Source organism: Tyto alba, unplaced genomic scaffold (assembly GCF_018691265.1).
Source record: "Tyto alba isolate M040663 unplaced genomic scaffold, T.alba_DEE_v4.0 Super-Scaffold_10, whole genome shotgun sequence".
Classification (NCBI taxonomy): domain Eukaryota; kingdom Metazoa; phylum Chordata; class Aves; order Strigiformes; family Tytonidae; genus Tyto; species Tyto alba.
Genome location: NW_024881262.1, coordinates 28,765,025 through 28,790,968, shown reverse-complemented (window position 1 = coordinate 28,790,968; position 25,944 = coordinate 28,765,025). Strand labels below are relative to the sequence as shown.

Sequence of the window (25,944 nt, the reverse complement as noted above, 5' to 3'; positions counted from 1 at the left end):
TATATAGCCGAGTGCCAGCCCAGCTCACACAGCCATGTTTTAAACTCTCTAAGGAAAGGAAGACTGCAGGGGCAGGCTACTGCTCACCCAGCCTCCGGTGCAAGCTCTGCAGAGTCGCTGTACAAAAACCTGTGGCTCAGCAGTACTTAAGAGAACCAAACCAGGACAAGTGTGAAGTGGTGCTCAGAAAGAAACGAGCATCACGTTACCCACCGTGGAACGGTCCGTGCCAGCCTGAAACTTCCCTTCCACCCCTCTCCACAAGAGCGGGCGGCAAGATCAGGAATAATTCAAGTTAAAAGTTACTGAAAACTTCCATACGATCTGAAAGCCACGGTTAGACAAGAGGGGATTAGAAATGGCACAGCTGTCTGTTCTATTCCCGCGCAGACACAGGGGAAAGTCAGCAAATAAAGGTCAAGAGGCTGCAGGTCCACAGGGTCCTGCCACTGCTCTCAGTCCAGGAAAAAAGTGTGGAAATTGCCACACAGGAAAAAAACAGCAGAGGAACCTCAAAAGCCAAGAGAACAAAGGCAGGTGTAGCCTAGCATCTCGTGGCTCTTGTTTTCTAGGCCCTCCACACATGGTCACCCTGGAGATGCGACTCAAGGCCGAGGGAAGTTCTAGCCTGACTGAAGTACTTTCAAATCTTGCACAGAATTTTCCTGGAAGCGTATGAAGTTCATGAATCCACGTAGGCAAAATGGTACTATACTGGTAGGAAAACATCATCTGAGAGTTACACTGCATTGTACGAAGATGTACTCCCCACAAGGACAATCCCTGGTGAATAAAGAAGAAAAATGAAAGTAGTCTGAATGTTATTTCCTTGCCTTCCCGAAGCGTACGGTTATCTACTTCCACTGAAGCCCTCTCCTTATTTAAAGGTGTCCATGTTACAGGTGGTAATTGCTGACAGCTCACCCCCCTCAAAGCTCAGCCCCATTACCAAGAGTTTATTCCCGGTCCTGCTCCATGCCTGCAGTGCTGCTGAAGGACATTTCTTGCTCCTGTTACGGTACAATTTGCACATGGGCTTCTCTCCAGGCTGGGTTTACACACCTGAAGGTATTACATTTAGAGAACAACTGCCCAGCAACTGAGCTTTAAACATTACTCCAGAATACTGTAGTCTCGTTTCAACCTGTAACTTACACTTTGCAAAAGTAGGAAAAGAAAAACCAAACTTCTTTTTATTTTATTTTTCACTTTTTGAAAGCATTTTACACAGGTTTTGATCTTCAGAATACCTTGGAATCAGTAGAAAAAACTAACTGAACAGTTTGTCTTTACAATAGAAACCTTTCAGGAGTCAAAATTGAGACTAAAAAAATACATGCAAAACATACTCCTTTCAAAACACAACTTGAAACAAAGCACCAAACTACACAAATATGCAGAATGAAACAGCATTTAACATCACAGAAGTAGTCTTCGAAGGTGTAAAAGTCACCTATTCACTAGGCACTGTTCACTTGTTTAAACAGAAGAGACAATAAAAATATTGTCCACAAACTTGCAATTTCAACTCAAAGGCTGTAGCTAGAAACTCCTCTACATGTCATGCTTTAATAGCGACCTGAAAGAAAAAAAAAAAAAAAAAAAAATACACACTATTACATCTTCCAAGGATTGACAGATTTTTAAGAGTTCTGTCTAAATTCATTGCCACCCCTCAAACTTGTATCCCATTCCTTGGCTACGACTGAGTCCAGCAGTCAGGACAGTTCTACCACTCAGTTCCTTTGTGTAGAAACCCCCCAATTCCTGTCAGATATGCCCAGAGCTGATGTTTCAGCACACAATGAGAATTCACATTGTAACTGTTCCATGTTTCCCTACATATCAGTAAAACCAGTTACACTTGTTTTCATTTGGACACAAAGGATAAACATGAGAACACAACCTATTCATTCACTCTGTATCCATTACGAAGGGAGTATGCTAGGAATGCTATTGTGTTTTATTAAATTTCTGCCATCAAAATGCAGCTTTATCTTCCATGCAAATAAGGAATTCAGAAAAGAAAAAGCACTGTTTGGATCTCAAATGAAACTAACCTCCTCTTCAACAACTGACATTGGAAAATTTAGTTTCAGTGTTTAAATGTGCAAGGCTTCGCAATTTGCCCTTGCTGTCCTAGAGGTAACTGAACTGTCAACATACTACAAACTCCTGTTCTAACAGAGTTTCAGAGAAAGAAACGGTACCTCAGACTTTTTAACAAGTGGTATTATCTAGTTTATTTTTTTGCAAACTAAATATTTGATCTGTCCTCAAGGTTGTCAGTTGCTCAATAAAACACTACAGAGAACTGTGGTTCAAAAAAAAAAAAAAACAAAAACCAAAAAAACCAAACCACCACACTGAAGTCAAATAGTCTTTATGGACACAGAAGCTCAACTCAAAAGAAGAAGTAGTTCAGGCAAACTGAAAATTTGCTTTTGACATACGAGCTCTAAGGCTACTTACGAGGTGAATAGGATCGAGATCTGGATCGAGATCTGTAGCCGCCCCGGCTGTAATACGGGGATGGCGATCTCCTCCTGTGAAAGGGGGCAACAGAAACAATCCCTTCGTTAAAGCCTGTGGTAGATGAGTGGCAGCAGTTTTCTAACTTTCCAAGCAGACTTCTAACCCTGTCCTGGCATCAAGAGCATACTTGGGAGAGCTAACGAGCACATAAATAACTGATCAACATTTCTATGGGTAACAAAGCAAATATCTGCATTTTCTTAATGCTCTTTTTCTTACTGGGTCAGAATAGTATTAATTTGGACTAAAAGAAGAAATATAAACTGTCTTGCATTCACCATTTAACCACACATGATTTTAGTGGCTCAAGCCAGGAGCACCCCAAACAAGCAGTCTAAGCCAAATCACACCTTAACTTTTAACCTCAATTATCTGTTCCAAGATGAAGAGTTGATTATCAGTCACTGCTACAACCAAACTCACCACCAAATCCCTCCAAATCCAGGCACTCCCAAGCTTTGCGTTTCCTTGCCTAGTTCCACTAATCTCCTAATAAAATAAAACTTAAAAAAACCCCCTCAAACATTCAGGACACCAACTTCTTGGTTGATTATGAGTTTTTCCTGAGCAAAGCTGCACTAACTTGTCCCTACACTAAATTCACCCCTTTACATAGCAATGAGGGAACCTTTGAAATTAATTACATTGCTCACTGAAGAGCAGCAAGGGCTCAGCGTCTACCCAGTTTCTGTTAACGTGTTTAAAGATATCCCTAGACTTGATTCATAGAATACTCAAGAAAAAAAAAAAAAGTATAAAAAATGCTTCCACTGATGACCAGACACTGAAAGCTTTCCTATCATACCTGTAAAACTGATCCCTGTCTTGAACAGCTCTCCATCCTCCGCCGCCACCACCGCCACCTCCTCTGTGAATACAAAAGCAGAATAACTTTTGAAAAAATTTTTGAAACAAACAAGAAGTTCATTGTACAAGCAAAAAGCAGCATCGAGCATAAGAAAATGATGTGAAGACAAGAACACATTGCTTCCTACACTGAGCTACTTCATTATGTTTGTTTTTATCTATTCCTGGAATCAGTTTGCTGAACTCTGTCAAGGAGCAGTTAAAGAGGGCTCACGTTCCAGCTGACCAATATTGTATTTTACAATGTCACCCTCTACAACAAAAAGCAATTTAAGATTGGTACACAGCCTTCACTTCTAAGACCATTTCTATTTGCAGATGCTTACCAACTTGAGGCAAGCAATTTTAATTATTATTATTTTTTTTTTTTTAAAAAGAAGCAAGATCAATTCACTGTCCTGAGGAAAAAGTTGTTTCCAAGGTGGAGGCAGGGAAAAAAACCCCTACACTCTTACATTTTCACACTTCAAAATCATGTTTAAACAAGGGCATTTAAGAACTGTGATGTGGCTTCTCCTTATACAGAAGCTGCCTAGAGGTGAAACAATACATTACAGTATTTAAAAATATTAAGTGGTTGGGCTGGTACCTCCACAGATTTAGATACAGTAAAGCATTACCAGGAGAAGACTAAATCAAGTTTGGATTATGGAACAGGCACTGCTGCAGTTGTCTTGCAGCTGCTCAAAAAGGCTGTCAATGACATGAAGGATAAAGAACCCCCAAAACACCACACTTCCAATCAGCAGGTCTCCTTTTTCAATTATTATAAAACAACCCCAAAACTCTTCTCCATTTGGTAGATAGCCAGCATGCAAGTTGGGGTTTTTTAACATTATTCTTGAGTTTACAGATACTTTTCGAGACAAGATTAAGCACCCCATTGAAATTAGGAGAAATGGAAGTTTTAGCATGACAATTCCCATCTGAAATTTTATTTCCCTTAAGGCTTCACTGCACAGAGGGGCAAGGAAGGCAAAGTAATTGTTACCAATTGATTTTCTAGGGTGGAGTACTAGTATGCAATGCTCTCTACATCTTTAATAATTCTAACTTTCCCTTCCTCAAGGAAGCACTCTCAACAAACACAACACTAGTATTCTCTCTCCCTCAAACAACCAAGATCTGCAGGATGAAAAAGTAGGTATCTAACCTGGGCAGCCCAAGATATTTTTAAAGCAGCCACACACAAACCATTGGTGGCTTACTTTCACTCTTTCAATAGCTGCTATGAAAAGACATTATAAAGGTTCTGAAATGAGCTTTAAAATATTGGGGTGTGGGTGTTTTGGTTGGGTTCCCCTCCCACTCCCACCCCCTTTTTTTTTTTTGCTAAGATAGGAAATGGTAATCACCCTTGCTGGAATTGTCAATATTCTAAGTATTTCCACTCCATAGCCCTAGTTCACAGACACGGGAGGGGTGAACATGTAGGAAGGGCAGAACATCACCCTGCACATGACTGCCTCAGAGAGCTTGACCGAAGCATGGCCATGAATTCTGATACACTACGCTCAGACTAGTACACTAACTGAAGCAGCCCAGCTTCTCACACCACTCCTTATTATTTGCTCTTCCTTATCTAATGTATGTATTCTTCTTCAGGTTCAGTCGCTATCACAGACTGCAACTGTTCTCACCAGCGTGCACCCAGAACCGATGCAATTACAACTTCTGACAATGTTTTACAAACAGAGCCACTGTTCACTATCAGGAATGAAATAGTAACGCTTAAGCACTCAAGACTTAAGGTCATACCATGATCTAAACAAGGAATAAATTACATTTTAAGAACACACAAGCCACAAACAAGATTTCAAGGACAACCAGTACACCCTGACCGACTCCTTAATAAGGAAATCTGTACTACAAAGAAGTGCAAAACAAAGATCAGGGGTGTAAAACTCTTAAAGACTGCGTAGCCCCGCATTTTTTGCTGGTCCTTGGGTGCTTCTGCCAGTTTGATGGGTTTACATCAGATTTCCATGCAATAAAATGGAAAGCAGGCTAGAAGCAGCACTTAACACAATGCTTAGCAGGCTACGTTGCAAGCCCTCTCTGTTCCCCAACACTTCAGCGAGCTGCTTCAGTTAATTTACCTGCTAGATTTCAGTTAACTACTTTTAGTACATTAAGTGAGACAAGGCTATATTAACTATCCCAAGCAAGTTTTTGTACCCTGTGCTCTCAAACAAACTGGAAGTTTGGTCGAAGAGCCATCCACCTCATATAAAAGCCTCCATACAGCTGCTGGCAAAGAGAAACCAACACACCTTGGTTCTTGTACGCTCAGTATCAACTTCAGATTTTAGCTGCTGCAGTTCTCCTAAATGTTCAAACCACTGATGTTTCAAGAAAATGGATTGTTAGAGGCAGAGAAATATAGCCTAATGACTGCTTCCCAGAAATGAGAGCAGAACACTTCTGTCTGTGTTCACTGATGTAGAGTACCTTGACCCCCTCCCTGGCCCCAGCAGCACTGAAGCACTGTAAAAGCAAAGCACCTGATTTACGTGACAACAGCAAGGCAGGGGAGAAACATATTGGAAGCAATGCCAACAGCCCAGGAAGGAGAAAAAGTGGCTGAAAGTTGTAGGAGGGGAAGGAAGAGATAGCTGCCCTCACTCATTGACAATGACCGTACAGCTATCAACATTATAAAGATGCTATTTTCTTCTACACCTAGAAAGCAACAGAAGAGTACACTGAAAGCTAAGATCACAGAATTTATTATTTCCTTTATCTTGGAGCTATAATGTGATAATGCAATTTGAATTAATATATTGCCAGGAATACATTGTTGCCTTCAGGGAACAATCATAAATCCACCCATTACTGATGCACTCAAGCTTTGTGAAACACTTAGGTATTACTACTATAGAATTCGGCAACTACAGGAACGCTTGTTGATTGCAGACAGGAAAAAAAATGAACTCCTATCTCTGTGTCCAACTTAAGTGTCCCAGAAATTATGAGGATTTCACAGGGGACAAGTCTTCCTGGCAGTCTTAATGGAAAATGCAGTGACAAACTTGCTCTATCACCAAACCCAAATACATACCAATCATGTTTTCAACAGATTTTGTTTTTACTAGCTCACTGACCGTTGCCACACGAATATTCACCTCTTTCAGCTAAGTACTATGGGGTTGAACACAGAATTTTAGACTGAAGAGACAGAAATAGGTGTGAGTCCTTCAAGTAAAAAACACACACATCTAACCCAACAAAGTATGTTAAAAAGAGCTTTTTTTATGCAAATGTCCAATACAGAACAGGTAATGTTCAAATCCCTGATTCTTTTTTTTTTTTTTTTTTTGGTGACATTTGGGGTGCCATAATTATTAGGTGATATTGATCACCACTGAAATTTCTCACTTTCTCTACTACACTATGCTCACAATGTAAGTTGGCACTCTAATACCAACTTAAGTATTAGTCCTACACATGTATTCCCACCATTTCAGTGCTAACAGATGAGCCAACAAAACATCCTTTAATAATAAGATCATAGAGAACATATTTTGTTTTTCTACACTTAATGCAGATTCAAAAACCATTATGGACTAAGTCATGTCGCAGGTTTAACATCATAAAATATTTCTCAATCTGACCAATGGGATTTATTTGGTCATAATAAGCAGTCATTTTGGTAGAGATTTCATAGTAAGATTCCGGAATGACAGTTAGTTCAAAAATATTTTGGCATTTGCACGTAGGATGAACTGCTTAACCCTTATACAGGTAGGAATGTCAATAAGAAAGCACAGTTTAAAAAGCAGTTGAACATTACAAACGTTGCCTCACCTGTATGATCTGCTGTAATAGTCACGATCATCATACCCTCTATCATATCCTCTGTCGTAGTAATCTCGTCGTCGTGAGCTGCCACTACAAGTAGTGAAAGAGAATTACGTTTAACAAAACATAAAACAGTATTAATGTTTGCAGTGCTTTTCAGTAGGCACAGTCAGTTAAACACAGGTTTCTGCTCACTGTACTCCAGGCTGACCCCAGATCAGTCACTGAAAAGGGGTACATAAATTAACCCCTCGTATCTAAAGAGCTGGAAAGATATGTATTACTGCTGAATGCTGTCCACATCTCGTCATATTTATTATTTTTTTTTAATTCTGAAGAGCCTCCTTTATCAGTTGAGTATTTTAGTTTTCAGAAGCTTTTCTAGATAACGATCAGTTTTAGCACAGCTCTTGTTAAGGACTTTTATTTTAAAACGTAATTAGGCATCAACAGTGATTTTTGTATTTCATTTTCTAGTACTGAAACATCCACATACTGTACAGCACACAAGTCATAAGCAAGCAAACTACTTTCAGAATAGTGCATTAATGCAGAAGCCTAGGAAAAACACACAAAATCAGGTCCCTCAGCAGGGATACAGAACAGTTTTTAATAAAACACAAGACAATTAATCCCATCCCATACTGGTTTGGAAAAAATCCCACACGGGTAACTTACTAAGTGGGTCTGCCCATATAGATGCCAGGGGTAGGTGTGTGAGGTCTTTTTGTTATGGAGAAGTCTACCCGGATCCTTCTTCCATCCAGCTCCATTCCATTGGCACGTTCCTTTGCCTAAACAGTGATAAAATACATTAGCTGTAGGTATGAACTTTATTACCAACCCAAGTTTCTAATGAGTGCTTCAAGCATTAGGAGAAGTCCTAAATTGGCTCAGTTAGGATGCATATCCAAGTTTCACTTATGCCTTATACGTATCACCAAACATGAAACCAAGACATTCGAAGCCAGCTGGATATAAGCTTTTGTAACCACTTAATGTGATTTATATTGCACATTAAAGCCTGAAATGAACATAATTTAACAACTGTTTCAGAACCTCTACTTCTAACAGGATTAAGAGGAACGTTTGAATATGCTTATGTAGGGACATGTAACTACTCTAACATGTAACATAAAGCAAAGCATTTAGAAGTTAACAAAAGAGCACTGTTAATTTTTTTTCCTTCAATACATCCTCAAAAACTACCACAGTAGTATCTTCGTTGTAAGTAAATCTGCAGTAAGAAAACCAAAAACCATTAGGGTTTTTTTCTGCCAAGTTGCAGGACCTACATCCAAAGCTCCAACCTAACACGGAAGCCTTCATGCCAAATTCAGAAAGGATGACACTAGAGACTTTAAGTAGTGGAATTTATGCAGAATATAAGCCCAGCTACAGCCCATCAACACACTGCTCTCCAAGGGCTGGCCTGAGTGTAGAATTATCTAGCTGGTGAGTATATTCTTCGCTGTTCCTTCCATAGCACTTGTAAGCACAAATCCCATAATCTGTTATACGGTATTGACACTGCTTCCATTTACCGAACCCCTTAGGGTTTCCCATGGACATCTACAGGCATTAGGAAGCCATTGCACATTTGCCTGGCCTTTTTATTTTCAGAAAAAGATTCTCCTGCCTGCCCCTTTCAGACTGAAGCACCAGAAGTCAGCACAATGCATGCTAGTGCTCCTACAGAGAGCTCTGAAACGGTCCTGGTCCACTCTGAACACGCCCATTATTAAATATAAGATCACATGTGGAGTTAGGAAGGAACTCTCATCTCAATTAAAACAGAGAGCCTGTGTTTCTGTTTTCTTTTCCTTGCTGGCATAGTTTGCACTATGGCTAGCCTGAAGTTTTCTTTTGTGAATTACACAACAGCTCAGCCTGCACAGAGACCAGCATTCATGCCTCTCCACTCTCTCTTCTGGTGCACACGACTGACATTTATTTTGAGGTGCCACGTATTTTTTAGGCCCTGAGTTTCCCCACGCTATGTCCTGTTACAGAACACACATTCCAGTAATTGAGAACACAGCAAACATACTATACATTCTGTACCCCAACCTACTTCCTTAGCATCCTCAACGTTTTCGAAGTACACAAATGCAAATCCTCTCGAACGCCGAGACTGCTGATCATACACAATGGAAACATCAGCAATTGGACCATACTTGGAGAAAACTTCTCTCAGATCTCTTTCTGTGGTGTACAGACTCAATCCAAACACTCCAAGACAACAGTTTGGGTCAGGATTTGCCTAAAGGAAAGGACAGATCAACAGATAGGAGAATAAAATTGCTTGTATTTGCAGTACAAGGTATTTCACAAGTTGTTTTGTCTTGAAGCTCTGAGTCACAACAAAAAAACATGCTGCTGAGATTCAGGCTGGGTTATCTTGCTAACAGACACAATTACAATCAAGCCTACAGATACACAAGCCTCCTTTCACAAAAATACTTTGCATTTCTCAGGATGCTGTACAAACTACAGTTACAGCACATAATAGGTACTGTATTTAAGAAGTTTTCCCTCCAAAAGCTAGCTGATGACTGTTGAATGTGGAGACACATACACAGAGACCTGGATCACATCTTCATTTGTGTTAGTTATCACTTTTTCTCCCCTGCTTCAGCACAAACCACACCACGCTCAGCCACCTGAGCCTGTAAAGCAGCTAAATGCAAGCTGGTTTGCATGCTCATTTAATGAAGACCCCATCAAAACAGCTTTTAATTACATGTTTTAGTTTTCCAGGCTTTCTAATCAAGAAAAGCCCAAATGTTTCTCCCTCCTAATTCTAACCCCATCCCTTCACTGCATATATTCACTCATTTATTACAGCAGGTATGGCGACAACGGGCTGCACTGGCAGTACTCCTAAATGCAACTATTAACAGACAAACAAGACACCCCCAACCCCACAATCCTAAGCAAACTTATGGAGATCCATGGCTCATCAAAAGACAAATGACAGTTAACCTCAACAGTATCTTTTAAACAGACCTGAGCCAGAGCAGAATGCTTTTTTCTGGAAAGCCCCAAGTAATTAATTCAGTGATTTCAGGAGGTATTCAGGACCATGTACTACTGTAACAGACATACCCTGTTTCCAATATGACGTCTGCGAGTAGACATGGGTGAATGGCTGTGACTGTGTCGTCGCCGATAATCCCGACTGTAAGACCTACTTCTGGATCTCCTGTGGGAGCGGGAACGAGAGCGTGATCTTGTGTAGTGTCTACGGGAACTCCTCCTTGATCTAGATCTGAGGGGAAAAAAAAAGAAGAAAAAGATAAAGGTAGTGTTGGGTTTGTTTAGAATTTTTTTAAGCCTTCAAAAATACGTCAGATATACAGCCCAAATAACCATTTTCTAAAACCTGCAGCACCACGATTCAGCTATAATCAATTTAGTCACTACTCTTAAGGACTGTGTGCTAAATCTTTACAGTAAGATTAGTGTAGAGGCTCTCAGAGCATTTCTACTGCAGAACAAAAACCTCAACTTCCATTTTAGTTCACTTTTAACTTTCTCCCAATAGCTGTTAACTTCCTCCAACAAGGCTGTCTTGGTTTGACACAGTATATACTTAGAATATTCATAGCATTTACAGTAGCATTTAAGTTAAAATAGCTGGGGTGGCTTTCTTTTAAAGACTTAACAGAAGAAGGGAGAATAAGTAAATATGACTTAACATAAAGCACGCACGGTTGCGTCAGTGCACACTTCTGCTTATTCTAGCACTCATAATAGAGCTGCTTTCACTGACGCCAAAAAGCAAATACACTTTTCACACAGAGCATAATTACGAGCACAGAAGTCTAGCAAATGCCCCCTGAAACAGAGTTTAACACAACTGAAGAAATTAAGCTGTAGTAGGCTTATTTACTTTCTGGTATTTAAACAGTTCTTTAACATTAGCTGTTCATGAATGTTTACATGTTCACACATGAAGTGTATTTAGGCAAAGGTGCAACTGCTCACTGATTTCAGCCCAGGCCTCCTCAGAAGATTCGCAGAAACATTTTTCTGACAGCACTCAGTCTGTGGAGATGAGGTGCTGAAACGCTTCAACTCCTACTAAACCCCTAGGCCTCCCAACACAACCTTCGCTGAAAGGATGGGCAAGCAGTTCAACTGGAATATTATGCCTGAGCTTGGCCTGCTGATGGCAGTCACTGATTAATCTGCATTCCACACAACTACAAAGAAAATCGCTGCAAGGCTGAGAAGTGCAATAAACAGTTTAATATTCAAAGGCTCTTAGTCATAAATTGTTAATCTTCAGACTCTTGATTGCGTCTTAAATGTCCTTCCTCTTGTTAGTGGAAGCCAAGGTAGTAAAGTACTGACTGAGACCATAAGCTACCGTCATTGCACAACCATGTTTCACAGTGACACTACCACCACACGGGCATGAATGAAGCTCTTAACCTAAACCTGTTTTTACTCCTGAGCATTTAACAGCTTCTTCCAGTCAGGTCTCCTCACTAGGTAAGCATTACCAGACAGGCAAACTGCACAATATACACCGTGTACATTACAGGCCCCCTTAAAAAATGCCTTCAACCTCTTCAGAAGTGAGCCAGCTAAGTTCTGTCTTCAGCATGTCCCATTACAATACTTCTAACTATGTATTTAGAAAGAATGAATTACTTTTGGCAAGTAAAAAAAAAAAAAAAACAAAACAAAAAAAACCCACAAAAAACAAGAACAACCACTTCTTTGAGGCGGAGAAGACAGTAAAGATAGACAGAAATAATAATAATGAAAAGTTCAACACACATGCACAGTCACATTTCAACTGCTAACAGAAAAAAAAACCTGAAGGCAAACACAGAGCTGATGGTTCCAGGTAACAAAATGCACTCATTACAGTGAACAGAGCTGGACACTTCTAAACCTGGCAATCCACTGAGAGAACAAGACTTGTTTTAAATAGGCACTGTTTATACTGTTGCCTTAAACATCATACTACCTTTATTCTCCTTTGCCGCAAAGCCACCACAGCTAAAAATCCTAATTCTTTGTTAAGAATTGTTTAGACTTCAGAGCCAGCCAAAGATAACAAGCTTGCTATGCTGCTGCTGAAAACATCAATGAAAGCAGATTTTTTTTTAAATCAAGTCTATCCACACACCAACTGATAAATACGCCAGGACACAGATTTGTTCCCAAATCAAAGTTTAATTTATAAAACTTGTAACTCAAAACACACTTGCAACAGAAACTACCAAGAAATAGGTAAGTTCTCACAGGGTTATTTCTCTGGTGAGAGCCAGAGTTAGATGACCTGCTCCTGATCACATCCAAATGTGTGACGGCACTGAAGAGAGATGTAAGTATGTTGGTTCTAAATATGTGCCTTGACACAATTCTGCCCAAATGTCCTAATGAACACACTCTAACTCTGCAATGTATTTCTAGCCCTAGGCATTTTCAAGATAGCTGTTAAATGCTCAGGAAGCCACGGTAGTCATAAGCTTCTACTTTTGGTCATCAAAAAGTAAAAAGTTAGTTGCCAGGTTATTATTTAAAGGGTAATTTTTTGTACAAGTATGTGACTTGCCAGGGGTCTCAAATTCTAGATCTTGCATTTGCTTCATCCAGTTTATACACTTTGCGATGGCATTCTTACACAGTATTATATTCTGCAAATGAGAAACACACTGCTTTATTTAGAGTATGGAATCCCCGGAGGTTATAGATAAAGGTGCAGAAGGACATGCCAGGCTGGGTCCTGACTCGCTCGTTATTTTAAAACGAAGAGGTTTCCCAGAGGTGTTTTGCAGTCTCCATCATCTGAGGTTTTCAAAATCCAACTGGATAAAGTCCTGAGAACACGATCTGAGTCCAAAACTGACTCTGCCTTAAGCAGGATTTTGGACTGGACCCTTCCTGAGCTGCCCTATGAATCTCTCACTACTATCAATTCCAGAGGTCACTCCAATTTCGTAGTCTATAAAGCAGTATTAATCTACCAAGTATTTACTCATTTAATTTGACATATTTGTTCTTGCACTACAAAGATTGCCAAGTGCATGGATTTGACACTTGTGACTGCCTGAAGTACACAAAAAAACCCCAAGCTCACTCCTCTGCTGTCAAAATTTCCCTAGTATTTTACTCCTCACAAAAGTCTTTCAAAATTGATCACACTGATCTTGCAAGGAGATCAAAACACAGTATTTGAGAGTGTTCTCCATCATGGGTGATTGCTAATAGCAGGGTATCTTTGTGTTGTCATCCCTCGTCCAGCCTGACCCCCAGGCTTTGGCAAGCCTACTTCATTGCTTATACACATAAAAAACATATTATGAACAGCTCAACTGGAAACCCAGTTTAACCTGAATGCTTACGAATGAGAAACTATCACCACCTTCATTTCTGTAGTCAGCACTCAATTATCTAGACTCTTAAGAAAATAACATCATTCACCCATTTACAGATTTTGTTGCCTCTCCATTCTTTATTAAATACATACCTCTTACATGACACACCTGGTAAAGCCAATGTAAATTGGCTAGCAGTGACATTTATAGTCTTATTTCTGGACTATCAGCTTATTTTATGTCTCGGTTATGTCTGCTAACAATTTCCAGAGGAATTCCGTCACTGCACACAGCTTGTTTAGCAGATGGTTATAAGCATAGGTAATACAGTGCAAAAGGCATTTTCATAATGTACATTTGTGTTGTCACGTAACAAATACAATAAACTATCTACTTTCTCCACAACTTTTGAGCACTTGGAAAGCTGTCTAGTCTTTAAATCTTTCCAGCCTGTTATTTTTCAAGTTAATATATATTTAAGAGGTCAGACAGATGTCTGTTGAAATTCATTCTTATCTCTACTGCTTCTTTTTCATGGAATGTACTGTTAACTACTCCAGAAACATCACTGTTTCCACTGAGAAAACATCATACATTAATGTGACCTAACATGGAAAAAACCTGCTAATGCACTTATTTCTTTTTAATGCACAGAAATACTAAGATCTAGAGTTCCTAATGCTTCATGCTCAGAAACTAGCCATTATTCTAAGACTTAAAAGGCAAGCCACCTCCAAACCGATTCAGCAGAGAAACAAGCCTACATAGCTGACTACCCCTTAGGAAAAGCTGCAAAAACATCTAACTTGATAGTTTAGCTTTTCAAATCCTGAAACCACACACGCCCCTTTGTATTCAATGTCCACAAGTTCATCAGTAATCTCCGGAAACAGATTTGGGCAAAACTGGATTTCAGTTCACCTTTGACATAATCATCTGACTTGTGAAGAGGAGGAAGAGGTAAAAGAAGGAAACTCACCTGGATTCAGACCTGGATCTAGATTTTGACCTGGAACGCCTGGAATCCTCCTTAGATCGAGATCTTGCAGGGGTGTGTCTCCCCGACTTGCCAGACCCATGAGCACTTCCGCTTCTGGAAGCAGAACGGGATTCCTGCACGCAGATATCGAAAGCCTAATTTGTACACAATTTCTTGTTTACCTAAGGTCTGTAAACAAGCTCCAGTGAAATAAATGGTAAAAATTCATATCTATGTGTCCGGGCAGTTGGCATTAGAACTGCCTAGATTTTTAAGAAGTTTTTTTTTTTTTTTTTCCCTGGTAGACACTTCTTTACCCTGCATATACTTTTGCTATTAAACAGATAATGCATGCATGTTTAGCAAAATATACAGGGACACATAAACAGACTAGTAATTACTTAGCGTAGTGCTTTCAGATTCCAGATTACTTCTTATCTTAACTTCATTTTTATTCCTTTTCTTCATTCTTCCGTTTCAAATTCTGACTTCTTTCATCTTCCCCACTTCACACAAATTGCTCAATATTCTACAAGTGGGACTTCTGGTCTGATAATTAGCATGCATTCACTTTCTTTTTTTTCAAATTTCAGCTTCACTTATTCCTGAGCTTCAAATAATTCTCATTTATAAAACTTGTCAAATGGCGACTTCCGCATTTTCCTTCTTCAACATTAACCTTAATAGAAAAAGAACAGGATGAAGAATATTTAAAAACTCCAGGATAAAATCTAGTGCCAAAACTGAAACTAGAAAAAAAATGTTTTGTGGACTTTTACTACGTATGCAGTTCAAGAATTGAATCTACCAAATGCCCTACTATTTTATAAACAGATTCAGTCAATTCAGTTTAACTTAGTACTAAGTAACTGAATTCGCTATTTATGTCTATATTTAATAGCAAATGCACAGTGGATCAACTGAGTATCTACTAATGAATTCTAGCATGAGGAAACTCAAAATATTATGCATTGTCAGCCACATGCTTAGACAAAATCAACAAGTGACTTAAAGAAGGCCCCTGCTGCGGCCAGAGATGACTAACTGATGTGCTTTTTGAATGCAGAAAGCACAACGCGGTTGGTCTATCAATGACTTACAATTATGTTACTTTTGGGGACATTCTTGCAGTTTAGAAGGCCTAGTTTGAAGGTTTATGAGCACACTCACACCTACTCTGCCTGCACAAGTGTGATTACATATGCAGCCTTCACGCTTCCAAGTAAATCGTAATTTTCCACCAACCGAAAATGCAATTTTGTGCGACACACTCAAGCACTGTTCTGCAATAATACCCCATCTACTCTATTATCTACTTGCAATCTTCTCTGGCAATGACATAACCTAATTAGCATTTTCAATTTTTACATATATATGTATTTTTTAAATCAGTGTAACACTTAACCAGTCAAATGGCTTAAATACTTGGTTTGAACACGCTAGAAGGTATTCTTTATTTCAAAATATTAGAGAAAAGTTAAAATTCAGCAGTATTCTATTATTTCATAAGAACAAACAATTCTAAATTCTGTGTCTATTCTGAACAAGAATGCTCACCAGCAACAACGGAGTATCAGATTTTTCTCAAAAATAACCTTTTTTTTTTTAAGATCTCTTAAACCTGGACACTCAACAGGAATTCCATACTAAGCATTCAGGAATTAATTTGCCAACCCCAAATTTAACTGTGCTTAAACCACTTGTACACAACTTAAAACACAGTTTAGCTATTTACACTTGCCTATGATATAGTATGGTGGGGAAGAGAGGAGAGCAGACAGGGAGACAAATACAGCTTGCAGGATAAAGCATATTTTCAATTAATACTAAGAACAACAGAAATAACACAAAGTTGGTCAAGGCCATATTTTTCTCTGTCAAAATGTTTTAAGAAGGCGTTACAAACTACAGTCAACCTCATATACTAACCCTGCAAAGGGCAGTGCAAATGTTGCAAACTAAGTTACAAATAACAAATTTAACCTAAATCCATTACTACCTTCAGAGGAAAATAATCCAAGGCAATGAGTTTAGGTTTTAATTTAGCCATAAGAAGTCTTCAACTCTTTTAAAAAGAGTTAGACGAAGCAAGATTGAAGAAGGGCTAAAAATCAAAACTAAGGTTGTTCTTCATTTGAGGAAAAATACTTCCATTCACAAAACATAACTCTCGTGACAGATTCTGGCCAGACAGGACGAGCCGTGTCCAAATACAGGTGGGTCCAATACTGAAAAGGACACAAGAAATGCAGGATGGGAGGGAAGCAGCAGGGAAGATCTTGCCCATAAACATACCCCATACCCTTTTTAGAGTTTTCAGAAGTCAATAAGCTTTGAAGAAATCAGTAGAGTAACGGTATTAGCTATAAGCAAATGACCAAAGTCTTCCTCTGTTTTTTTTTTTTACGATCTTTGCTATATTATGATAAAATTGATGTGGAAACTTGACACCTAGGATCTGAGAAAAAACTTCAGAAAAAAAAAGACAACTGTACATCTAAATCAGATAATTAAACAGCTGGCTTATTTTCATTCAGCTTCGTTGGATCTTACAACATTTTCCAGTTTTTGAGCATCCACATTTTTGTTTCCAGATCATCCTTCTTTACAACTTTTATCTTCACTCTATCACACTTTACAGGATTATGCCACTTCTTTATCATCACCAGTCTCAAGGGAATTCACTACACCTCACCTGCTTCAAATCTTAAGACTGGTAATAACCCCTAAAATTTCAAAGTTGTTAGCCTCCCCACCCTAACTCTCAGGAAATCCTCCCTACCCAAAATTTCAAGCACCAGAAGCCTGTAGCACTCCACACTTAGTTGATGCCCCGTTATACCGACACCCATTGAGGGTTCACACAAACTACTCCCACCGCTCACAAATCCGAGAGTTTCCACTATAGAACAAGTACTTTGTTGCTCTTAATACATTTTCTTTTCCTACTTTCTGCTCTTTTACTTTGTGAATTTTAAGTTTTTTTAAAAATGCCAAAGTAGGCTCCTGTCATGACACGTGGAAGAAGAGAAAAAGAAAAAAAATCCTCTTTATCCTACCTACATTCAAACACTTGACGGTAAGCAGACCAAGACTGGTGTTAACTATTAAATAACCATTTTTTTTAGCCTTGGTTCTGTGAAGTGTGGATTCTAAAACCCAGCAGATCCCTTGATCCTTACCAACAGTTCCTCCCCTTTATCAGGCATTACTGGAATTCAGGTGCAAGCCCTGAAGTCCAGGCTTGTGGTTTCCAAATTATTCTTTCCATACTTTAAGCATATTAAAAGTAATGGTTAATACTGGAGAGCTGATATTTTTAACACCTCTAAGCACACTCATAAAGATGTGTTACAGTCATCTACTCCATAAGGAGAGAATGTCACAACAGCAGGATTATCTGGAGGGCAGTAGACAGAAAAGGCTTCCACAGACAGAAGTGGCTGTACGGTATGTGAGGACCATGTGTTCTTTGTGCTTCTGAGATCCAGTTTTTCCTCACAGGAATACAAGTTACAGATTTCAGTTACTTAATAATGTAAGATACAGGCAAATAAAAATATTAGTATTTTTCAAATCCTAAATCTCTATAACCTTACGTATTTCCACTTATTTTCCTGACATTACACATTATCAAATCTGCAATTAGATTTATTCAAGGTGGAATTGTGCTAAATTCAGCAACTGAGCCAACAGAAAAACAACAGCTTTGGCCTCCGTTTCCCCTGAAGCACAAGATCACCAGATCAGATCACTGCTTGGGCCGGGGGGGGCGGCGGGGCGGGCTGGGAATCCACTCCGAAGGCAAAGCAGAACAATCCCTTTCCACAACAGTTTCCAAACTCCACCAAAAAAGAGAAAATTATGTGTTTTGAAAAAATCATGCAAACAGACCATGAGCACAGAAGCCCAACTTCCTCCCAGCACCTCTGCCTTCCGTGCTGACCATGTGGGCTGGTTCAGTGCACTAAGCTGTCAGGAAACTAATCTATCAGCAAAAAGCAAACTATTCTCTGACAACTTAGGGTACTGAACCAGCCCACCACTAAGACAGATCAAGTGCCAGCTGATGAAGGAAAAACACAGGGAATGACCTATCCTTTTGGTAGCATTAAGTTATCAGATCGTTTCTAATTCTCTCAAACTGCTTCCTTAGACCTTCTTCCACAACTTCGTAATAAAATCAACATTTTTAAAAAATATGTGTAAAAGCACCTTGCAAGTAGATCTACAAATTGAATATTTATACCATTCAATTACTTTGATTAAAAAAAAAAAAAACACACCAAAAAACCTGACTACCGTATTAAACAGTTTCTGATCAGACCCACGCCAAGTAATCACTATCAGCATTAGCTAATTCATCACTGGATGAGGCTCACTATTTTTAACTTTAACTTGTCATCTTTCCAACCTTCCCATGCCTTAATCGCATTCCATTGACCACAATTTCAATGAAGGAAAACAAAAGTGACTTGGAAAAACACGGTAATTATTACAGCATACTAGCAGTATCTGAAGTATATTCCAGTGTTTGAAGTATTGGTAGCATTTAATGATTTATAGTCTCTTCAGTTAAAAAAGTTTCCAGAGTTTAATTCCGCTACAGAGTGTAAATTGTAAAAGAGAATTTGACTGGGGGATTTTTTTTTTTTCTTTTTAAACTGTGACATAAACCAGTTTAAGTTTGTGTTGCTGCTGAAATAGCAAGTCTCATTACTTGTGAAAGCACGTGGTATTTCTTCTTCATCCCCAATGCTGACATTAGGGCTCACAGCTACACAAGCCAGTCAAGCCTGTAAACCAAGGCAGCTGGAAACTGAATCAGAAAAAAAAAAAATTCAGCTGATTTAATTCCCAGATCTGACTGACTATACAAACACTAGTACATAGCAGAAAGCAGGAACACATTTTCAGGATCACAATTCTTGTTGGCAGCATGGACTTGGAACAGCTTAACAGACAGTTGTAAAGTCATATCCTAGATTATTTATCCAAGCACTGTTTCTACTCTGCAGAGACTTTAGCGCTTCCAGCTTGAAAAAGTAGAAAGCCATTGACTCAGTAAAATATAAGCCTTAAGTAAGCAAAAAATATCATAACACCAGAAATAGCATTAGAAAAGCCACTCCTTGACCTAGTCTGAAATAGCAAGCTTGTAGCTCTATGGTTTTATCTTTTAGTTTTACAATTGTGTACATTGCATACCACTTACCTAGTTACGTCGCACAAAAGTTCAGACATAACTCATTTTAAGCCTTGATGAAGAATGCCTGCACATCTTTTTTTTTTTTTTAATAAACATACAGAAAAGATAAAATAGAAAAGCAGGTGGGACAGCAATTGCCATCCTAACATACCCTGCACAATTATGTTTCCAAAAGACTTTGCTATAAACGTTTTAACATTTCCACTCATTCTGATTGAAAATATAATACATGTTACCCTGGCAAACTTAAGCTAGAAGTTAGGGTACCATCTTAAACTGGTTTTCAGTCTGACTTGCACAAGAGCAATTAAATCAACTTTTTAAAAGACTAACACAGAGAAACTCAGCTTGAGCAAGTCAGAAGTAACACTCCCTCACTAAAAATATACCAGTTGTAAGAGTGACATGAAGACATCAATGAAAAGATAATAATGGGGGCAGTACAAGTCTATTCTTTAATTCCTTTCTGCATTCATTTCCATCTAGCAATTTTAGCTTCCTGAAGACTGAATTTTTCTAACCTAAGCTACCTTGAAGTAGAAACACTCACACTATTAAAGCTTATTCTAGGGAATCTGAATAAGAAAAAGCCATATTCAAAGAAGGACACTAAAATTTTGTGCTCAGAATTATTACATTCCTATTTTTTTGCAACCTCTGGTGAAGGTTTAAATTTTAAACTACTTAGCACCTCCAGAACTCCCTCCAATGCTGCAGTAAGTAAAAAAACTTATATACCAATGATGAAAAAAACCCCAAAACACAGTATTGACCCCCTGTGCTGCACTGTCTGTTGCAGTAAAAATTAAAAACCTCAAAGGAAAGCCAGACTGATTCACTAAAGAAAAACTAACTATAGGTAATCTGTATTGCAGAGTTACATTACAAACGTGAAGCTTAGCAAATCAACTACCGCGATATTAGTAAAAGTATGCCGTTTAAGAGAACATCTACTGCTGGTTCCACAAAGCAAGGATATTGCCCTAGCACTTCGAGCGTTCTGCTTGAGGTTTAACCCTTCGACTACTGGAATCACATGTCAATTAAATTAAGAGACCAAGTCAGCTGGATGCAAGGCTGCAACTACATCAAGAAGCAGAGTTAATATTTTACAAGCGAGCACGAGGAGTAGCAAATCGGAACTCAACTTAGAAAGTAATTCACCAGAAATTAATTGCAATGCAGCTTTGGAGACAGTATAACAAAGGCTCGGACTACTACTGGCTCGTGATTTTCCTTCCCTACCCAGACATTACGGAACAGGGCTGGGGAATGGAAGATGAGGCACCGAGGCACCAGCCGAGACCACCGCGGCGCGGCTGCGAGGGGCCTGAGGGCCCGCGCACCTCCACCCCCCCCACACCCCGCAGCGGGAGGAACCGGGGAGCGGGGCCGGCCGGCCGCCCCCCACCCGCGGCCGCCCGGCCCCGCCGCGCTCGGGGGGGAACCCAAAGCAGCCCCGCCGGGGAGCGACACGCCGGCGGGGGCGCAGCGGCAGGGCCCGGGACACGCACCTCCGCCGCCCTCGGCCATTTTGTCCCTCTCCGGCGCGCCCGGTCACCAGCCCAAGATGGCGCCGGGCAGACTCACCATGGAGCGCGCCGGCAGCTAGAGCGTCCCCGCCGCCTTCCCGGCCGGGCTCGCCGCCATCTTTTCCCCCGGCAAACCCCAGCCCCACCGGGCCTCCCGCGCCTCCGCCGGGGCCTCCTCACACACCGCGCCGCGACGGCTCCGCCACCCGCTCCGCCGAGGCCGCGGGACGGGGAGAGGTGGTGGTGTATGAGGGGGGGTGGGGTGAGGGGTGGTGGCGACGGCGCCGCCCTGAGAAAAGCAGAGGAAAGGCTGGGGGAGCCCGGCCGGGTAGCACACACAGGCTCCGCGTATTACCCGCTCGCCGTAGTTCTGCTCCCCGCTGTCGCTCATCGTCCCGCCGCGCCGCTCCCCGTCGCCGCAGCCGCCGCGCCAACCCGACCGTCCCCGGGCGCCAGCTCTCTCCGCAGAGGAAGTGACGCGGCCCCGCGCGCGCGCGCGCGGGCGCCAGGCCACGCCCCCTCCGCCCTGTGTATCTGAGGGGGGGTGTGGTGTGTGGTGACCACGCCCCCCCCCCCGCCCTGAGGTGAAGCCACGCCCACGCCGGTTTGCGGCGGCTGCGGTCCGTCCGTCCGTCCGTCCGTCCCTCCCTCGCGCGGGCCGTGGAAACGGTTTACAAAAAACTCCGTGACTGCAAGGGGCTTTCTTGGAGGAGGTGCCCAAGAGTTCTAAAGCATTAAATTAGTGCAGGTCGGGATTGAAGGTGGGGGATATTCCCAAAATACCCACGTGAGGGCAGCATAGCATCACTGAACAATCGTTTTCGCTCAGTCCTTGAATAAGTCATTTTTTTCTTCAGCCCTTGAATTGTTTCTTCAGAAAACACGTACCACTGCGTCTGCGAGGAGTGACTCCAACACCTTTTCCTGCATCACAGGCAGTCCAGGTTTCACTGGCTGTTGTCACATTGTGTTTTACTTCACCCTGGCAAGAGAAGCAGCACAAGTAAAGCACCATCATCCCCAAAGGGTCAATGTAGCTCTGACGGCAGGTATTAAACAAGGACACCCGAATGGAGTGGGTTGCCATGATTTAAATTACAGCCCTTCGGTTTAACCAAAATACCGACTTACTCAACACTCTTGAAACCCCCAGCACTGCGTGAGGGTTGAAGTCTAAGGACTCGTCACACCTGGTCAGCACATACCAGAGCACCGGTTACCCCACACGCCGCTGCTGAAGGACGCGCTCCCACTCCATGACTGCTCCCATAGCCACCTGACACACCAGCAGCAATTATTTTTCTTCTCTTAAATGCGTTTTCTGTATAGCGAGAGTTGGGGTCATGCTCCGCGCACCCCTGCATTTGTGCTGTTCAACGAGCAGCGAGGCAGAGCGCTGAAAATCTCAGTACCTCTTTTTGGGTTTTTTGCTGCCGAGGTTATTCCCAGCCCCATTTGCCACACAGATTTAAGAGGCGGCAGCAATGTTCTCAAGCAGTAAAACTGAAAACGCCAGGCAGCAGGCCGGCGGCAAACTGCAAAGTGACTGACAGCCTTAAACGCTGGCAAGCTCTGCTGTGTGGTGAGCAGCTCCGGCACCGCAGATTTCCAGGTGATGACTCCTGAAACGCCCAGGGGGGGTCTCCTATTAGCTTTGACACTCATGAGAAGAGACAAGCTGGAGGCTGCTTGGCTGCTTTCCTTCTCCCTCCCAGCCCCAGAACACAAAGATTAATTTATCAACCTAAGAGGAAAGTGAACAGTATTTTCGCAGCTTTTGCTGATTGAAAGATACCGCAGCTTTTTTTAACGCCACTTTTCAACGGTTTCATCTCAATGCTTTGCTGGTGTTACAGCACAGCTAGTGATACGCTGCGCTGTACAAAGTCATAAGCAAGGGTGGAAGGATGTAGCCACAGAAAGCATCACCATGTTTATTGAATCGCTGAGAACTCAAGGTCAGAAAAATCAGTTTTCCCTATGTGCTGCTTGTAACAGAAGGGGGAGAAGGAGCATCCTGTACTGAAGGGAGAGACATCTGACACGAGCTGCCAAAGCTGGCTAATATTCAGGAGCATGACATCGAAGTTCTGGGTTGTCTTTAGAAACCGTAACACTCACCCAAAATGTGCAGCAGAGAGTTTTGACTGAAAGCACCTGAACTCTGCAGGGAATCTCTGTTGGTTCGCTTTTGTTGCAAAAAGTTTAATGGCCATTTACCTTCCAGCCCTTAGTCTATATTTATACAGCTATTCACTCCTCAACCTACAGAGAGGGTCCTGTGACTGTAAAAGCCAAATATCTGCCCACAACCCTCCCTGCAGAACCAAACATTGACCTGCTGGGTCTGCCCACACTTCCCGGAGCTCTGCCCGTTCACCAGAGGGACCGAGGAGACACCACCGGGGATAAATCGGCTGGAGTTTGCTAGGAGCAAGGGCCACTCGCAGCTCCCCTGTCCCAGTGGCAGTGGGCACCCCCAAAGCTCCTGAAAACGCTCTGAACAGGAGAACAAGGTGCGAAGGGAAAGGGACAGCCGATCAGAGAGCGCTCTGATCCTTTCCGTTCGCATTTAAATTTGGTCAACCAAGAGCTACTGACTGAAGCAAACCTACCTTTCTGCAAACGTCTGAGCCCCCTGTTCTTGGCCTCTGCAACAGTGACGCAGATGTGTGAGATGATCCCAAGGAGATTATCTCCCTGCTCCCAGAGGCACCCAGAGATGCAGCCTGTCATTTCCCTTTGTGCAGGGAGCACATTTGGATTTAAGAGATGTTTTCTGGCTTGCCGGGGCCATTTCCAGCTTTGTGGGACTCCTGACCGTGTTCTCCACAGCCATCTTCCTGTCAGATTTTATAAAAAACACTTGTGCAGTTAAAGAAGCAGTCTCACACATGCTACATCATCTTCAGGTTCAACTCATTCCTCAGAAGAGATCCCTCAAAATCTACAAACAGCTCAGGCTGTGCACTCTAGTTTCAGAGCATGATCAGACATGACTGGGGTTCAAGCAGCGCCTGTCCTCTCCCTCTGTGATTGTTTCCATCTGCTCTCTCGGCGGCAAGATGAACTGGTCCTCAGGGAAAAAAGGTTATTCTTAGCAGGATCAGTTCTCTGATCCCCGTCCTATGAAGAGCTGCATGAGTGCTTGGTCTGGCACAGTTCTGGGTAGCACACAGCCAGGAAGAAGGGGTGCAGTGAGATGGTGGTGGGAGCTCACACCCGCGCTGCCAGTGAAAAGCTGTTTGAGACACTGGACTGTCACCCTTGGCAGCACGGCCTTCTCACTAATTATGTTCAAGCTGGCTCGCTCCCTAATGTGGCTTCTGTGTGCCCTAGTAAACATGTTGGTGTGCTGTGCAGGGCAGTGCGGGGACAACAAGAGGCAGAGGGGGGGCAGGGAGCTGTCAGGTTGGCTCTTGCAGCTGCAGACATGTTGGAATCAGAATGTGCCACTGGAACAAAAAAACATCTTTTCATAACTTTCAGAAGTGTGGACTTTTTTATAGGCTGCAATTCAGTAAGCAAATGCCAAAGAATTAGCAATCCCTGAGTGAGCATCGCTATTTGCCTTTTATAGCATCTTGTGTTACTCATGGGAGTGGATTTTTCCTTTACTTAAATTACATGCAATATCTGTTAGTCATTTGAAGCTGATCAGTGATGGTTCATCAGTCTTGATCAGCAGCTTTAAATGGCACAGGATAAAAACCGTTAATTTTTCATCATATTTTACAAGAGCTATTGCATGTGTACAGTGCCCAGCATGTACAAATCCCATTAGAATGCAATTCGCTAATTTGATATGACAGCTGATTGGGAACAGAAAAATACTGATAAAAACATATCATATATGTCAGGTGAGTTTCATTCTATCAATCCTGAACAGAAACTATGTTGGTGGATTTATTAAAAAATAGCCAAATGCACTTGGAATCGGGAACTTAAGGAACTTCCAACTTTTTGTTGTTGTTGTTCATTTTTTCATTTGTCTATTATGTGTTGAAAAAAACACTGAAAATATTAACACCAAAAGGCCAATCTCAATTAGCACGGATACAGCTAATGCAAACAGCAGCAGTCCAAACACCACCAAGTCCACCTTACTGCATCAGCAGCAGGGCCTACAGATGGACTTCAGTACCTTGCCCAGCTGGGGAACAGCCGAAAGGTTACCTCCAAGAGATGATTTTGAAGCAGCAAGAGCAGCCCAGTCTGCTCCGGAGACCTGAGCAGCATAGACATGAGCTGCTCAGCTCCACTCAGGATCAATTTGGGGGATTATACGTAACTCCTGCTGCTGGACTGAGTGAAAGTGCTGTTCTAGGAGCTATTACAGCAGCTCCTAGCCACCAACGGGTGTTTTCTACTCAGGACTTTTCACTTAGTCTTTATTCCCAATCTTTAATCTTCACTTAGATGTTCTTAATCTTCACTTAATCTTTGCTATTCCATGACATGCTCCTAATGGGGGATGTAAGAAAGGGGAGGGATGGAGAGGTAAAACAGTGGACTGCAAGGGAGCTTCCCCTCCAAAGCGCCTGTCCTGCGCAGACCTGGGTGGAGAACAGCGTGCTGGTTAAATTCCTTCCACCCCCTTGTACCTCCTTGTGCTTTTCTCCAGATTCATTTCAAAATGTAATTTCAAAACCCAGCAGATTTGCCACCTGGTTGTGATTTCAA

General features: G+C 41.6%; 1 protein-coding gene across 4 annotated transcripts; it reads right to left on the bottom strand.

The window, feature by feature from the left end:
• Window positions 1-1,182: 1,182 nt before the first annotated feature.
• On the bottom strand, window positions 1,183-23,958 carry TRA2B (transformer 2 beta homolog). Of its 4 annotated transcripts, XM_032992498.2 has the most exons (10): window positions 23,877-23,918; window positions 22,150-22,243; window positions 14,521-14,654; window positions 10,312-10,474; window positions 9,278-9,466; window positions 7,882-7,997; window positions 7,210-7,293; window positions 3,341-3,403; window positions 2,473-2,546; window positions 1,183-1,579 (listed from the first exon to the last, which is right to left on the bottom strand). In XM_032992498.2, exons 2-10 carry the CDS (start codon window positions 22,189-22,191, stop codon window positions 1,569-1,571), a joined length of 876 nt encoding a protein of 291 aa, XP_032848389.1. In that variant the 5' UTR covers window positions 22,192-22,243; window positions 23,877-23,918; the 3' UTR covers window positions 1,183-1,568. The 4 variants fall into 4 exon arrangements, with proteins under 4 accessions (XP_032848389.1, XP_042651767.1, XP_032848390.1 ...); XM_042795833.1 differs by lacking the exons at window positions 22,150-22,243; window positions 23,877-23,918 and adding an exon at window positions 21,617-21,853; XM_032992499.2 differs by lacking the exon at window positions 1,183-1,579 and having other exon boundaries at window positions 2,465-2,546; window positions 23,877-23,958.
• Window positions 23,959-25,944: the final 1,986 nt, after the last annotated feature.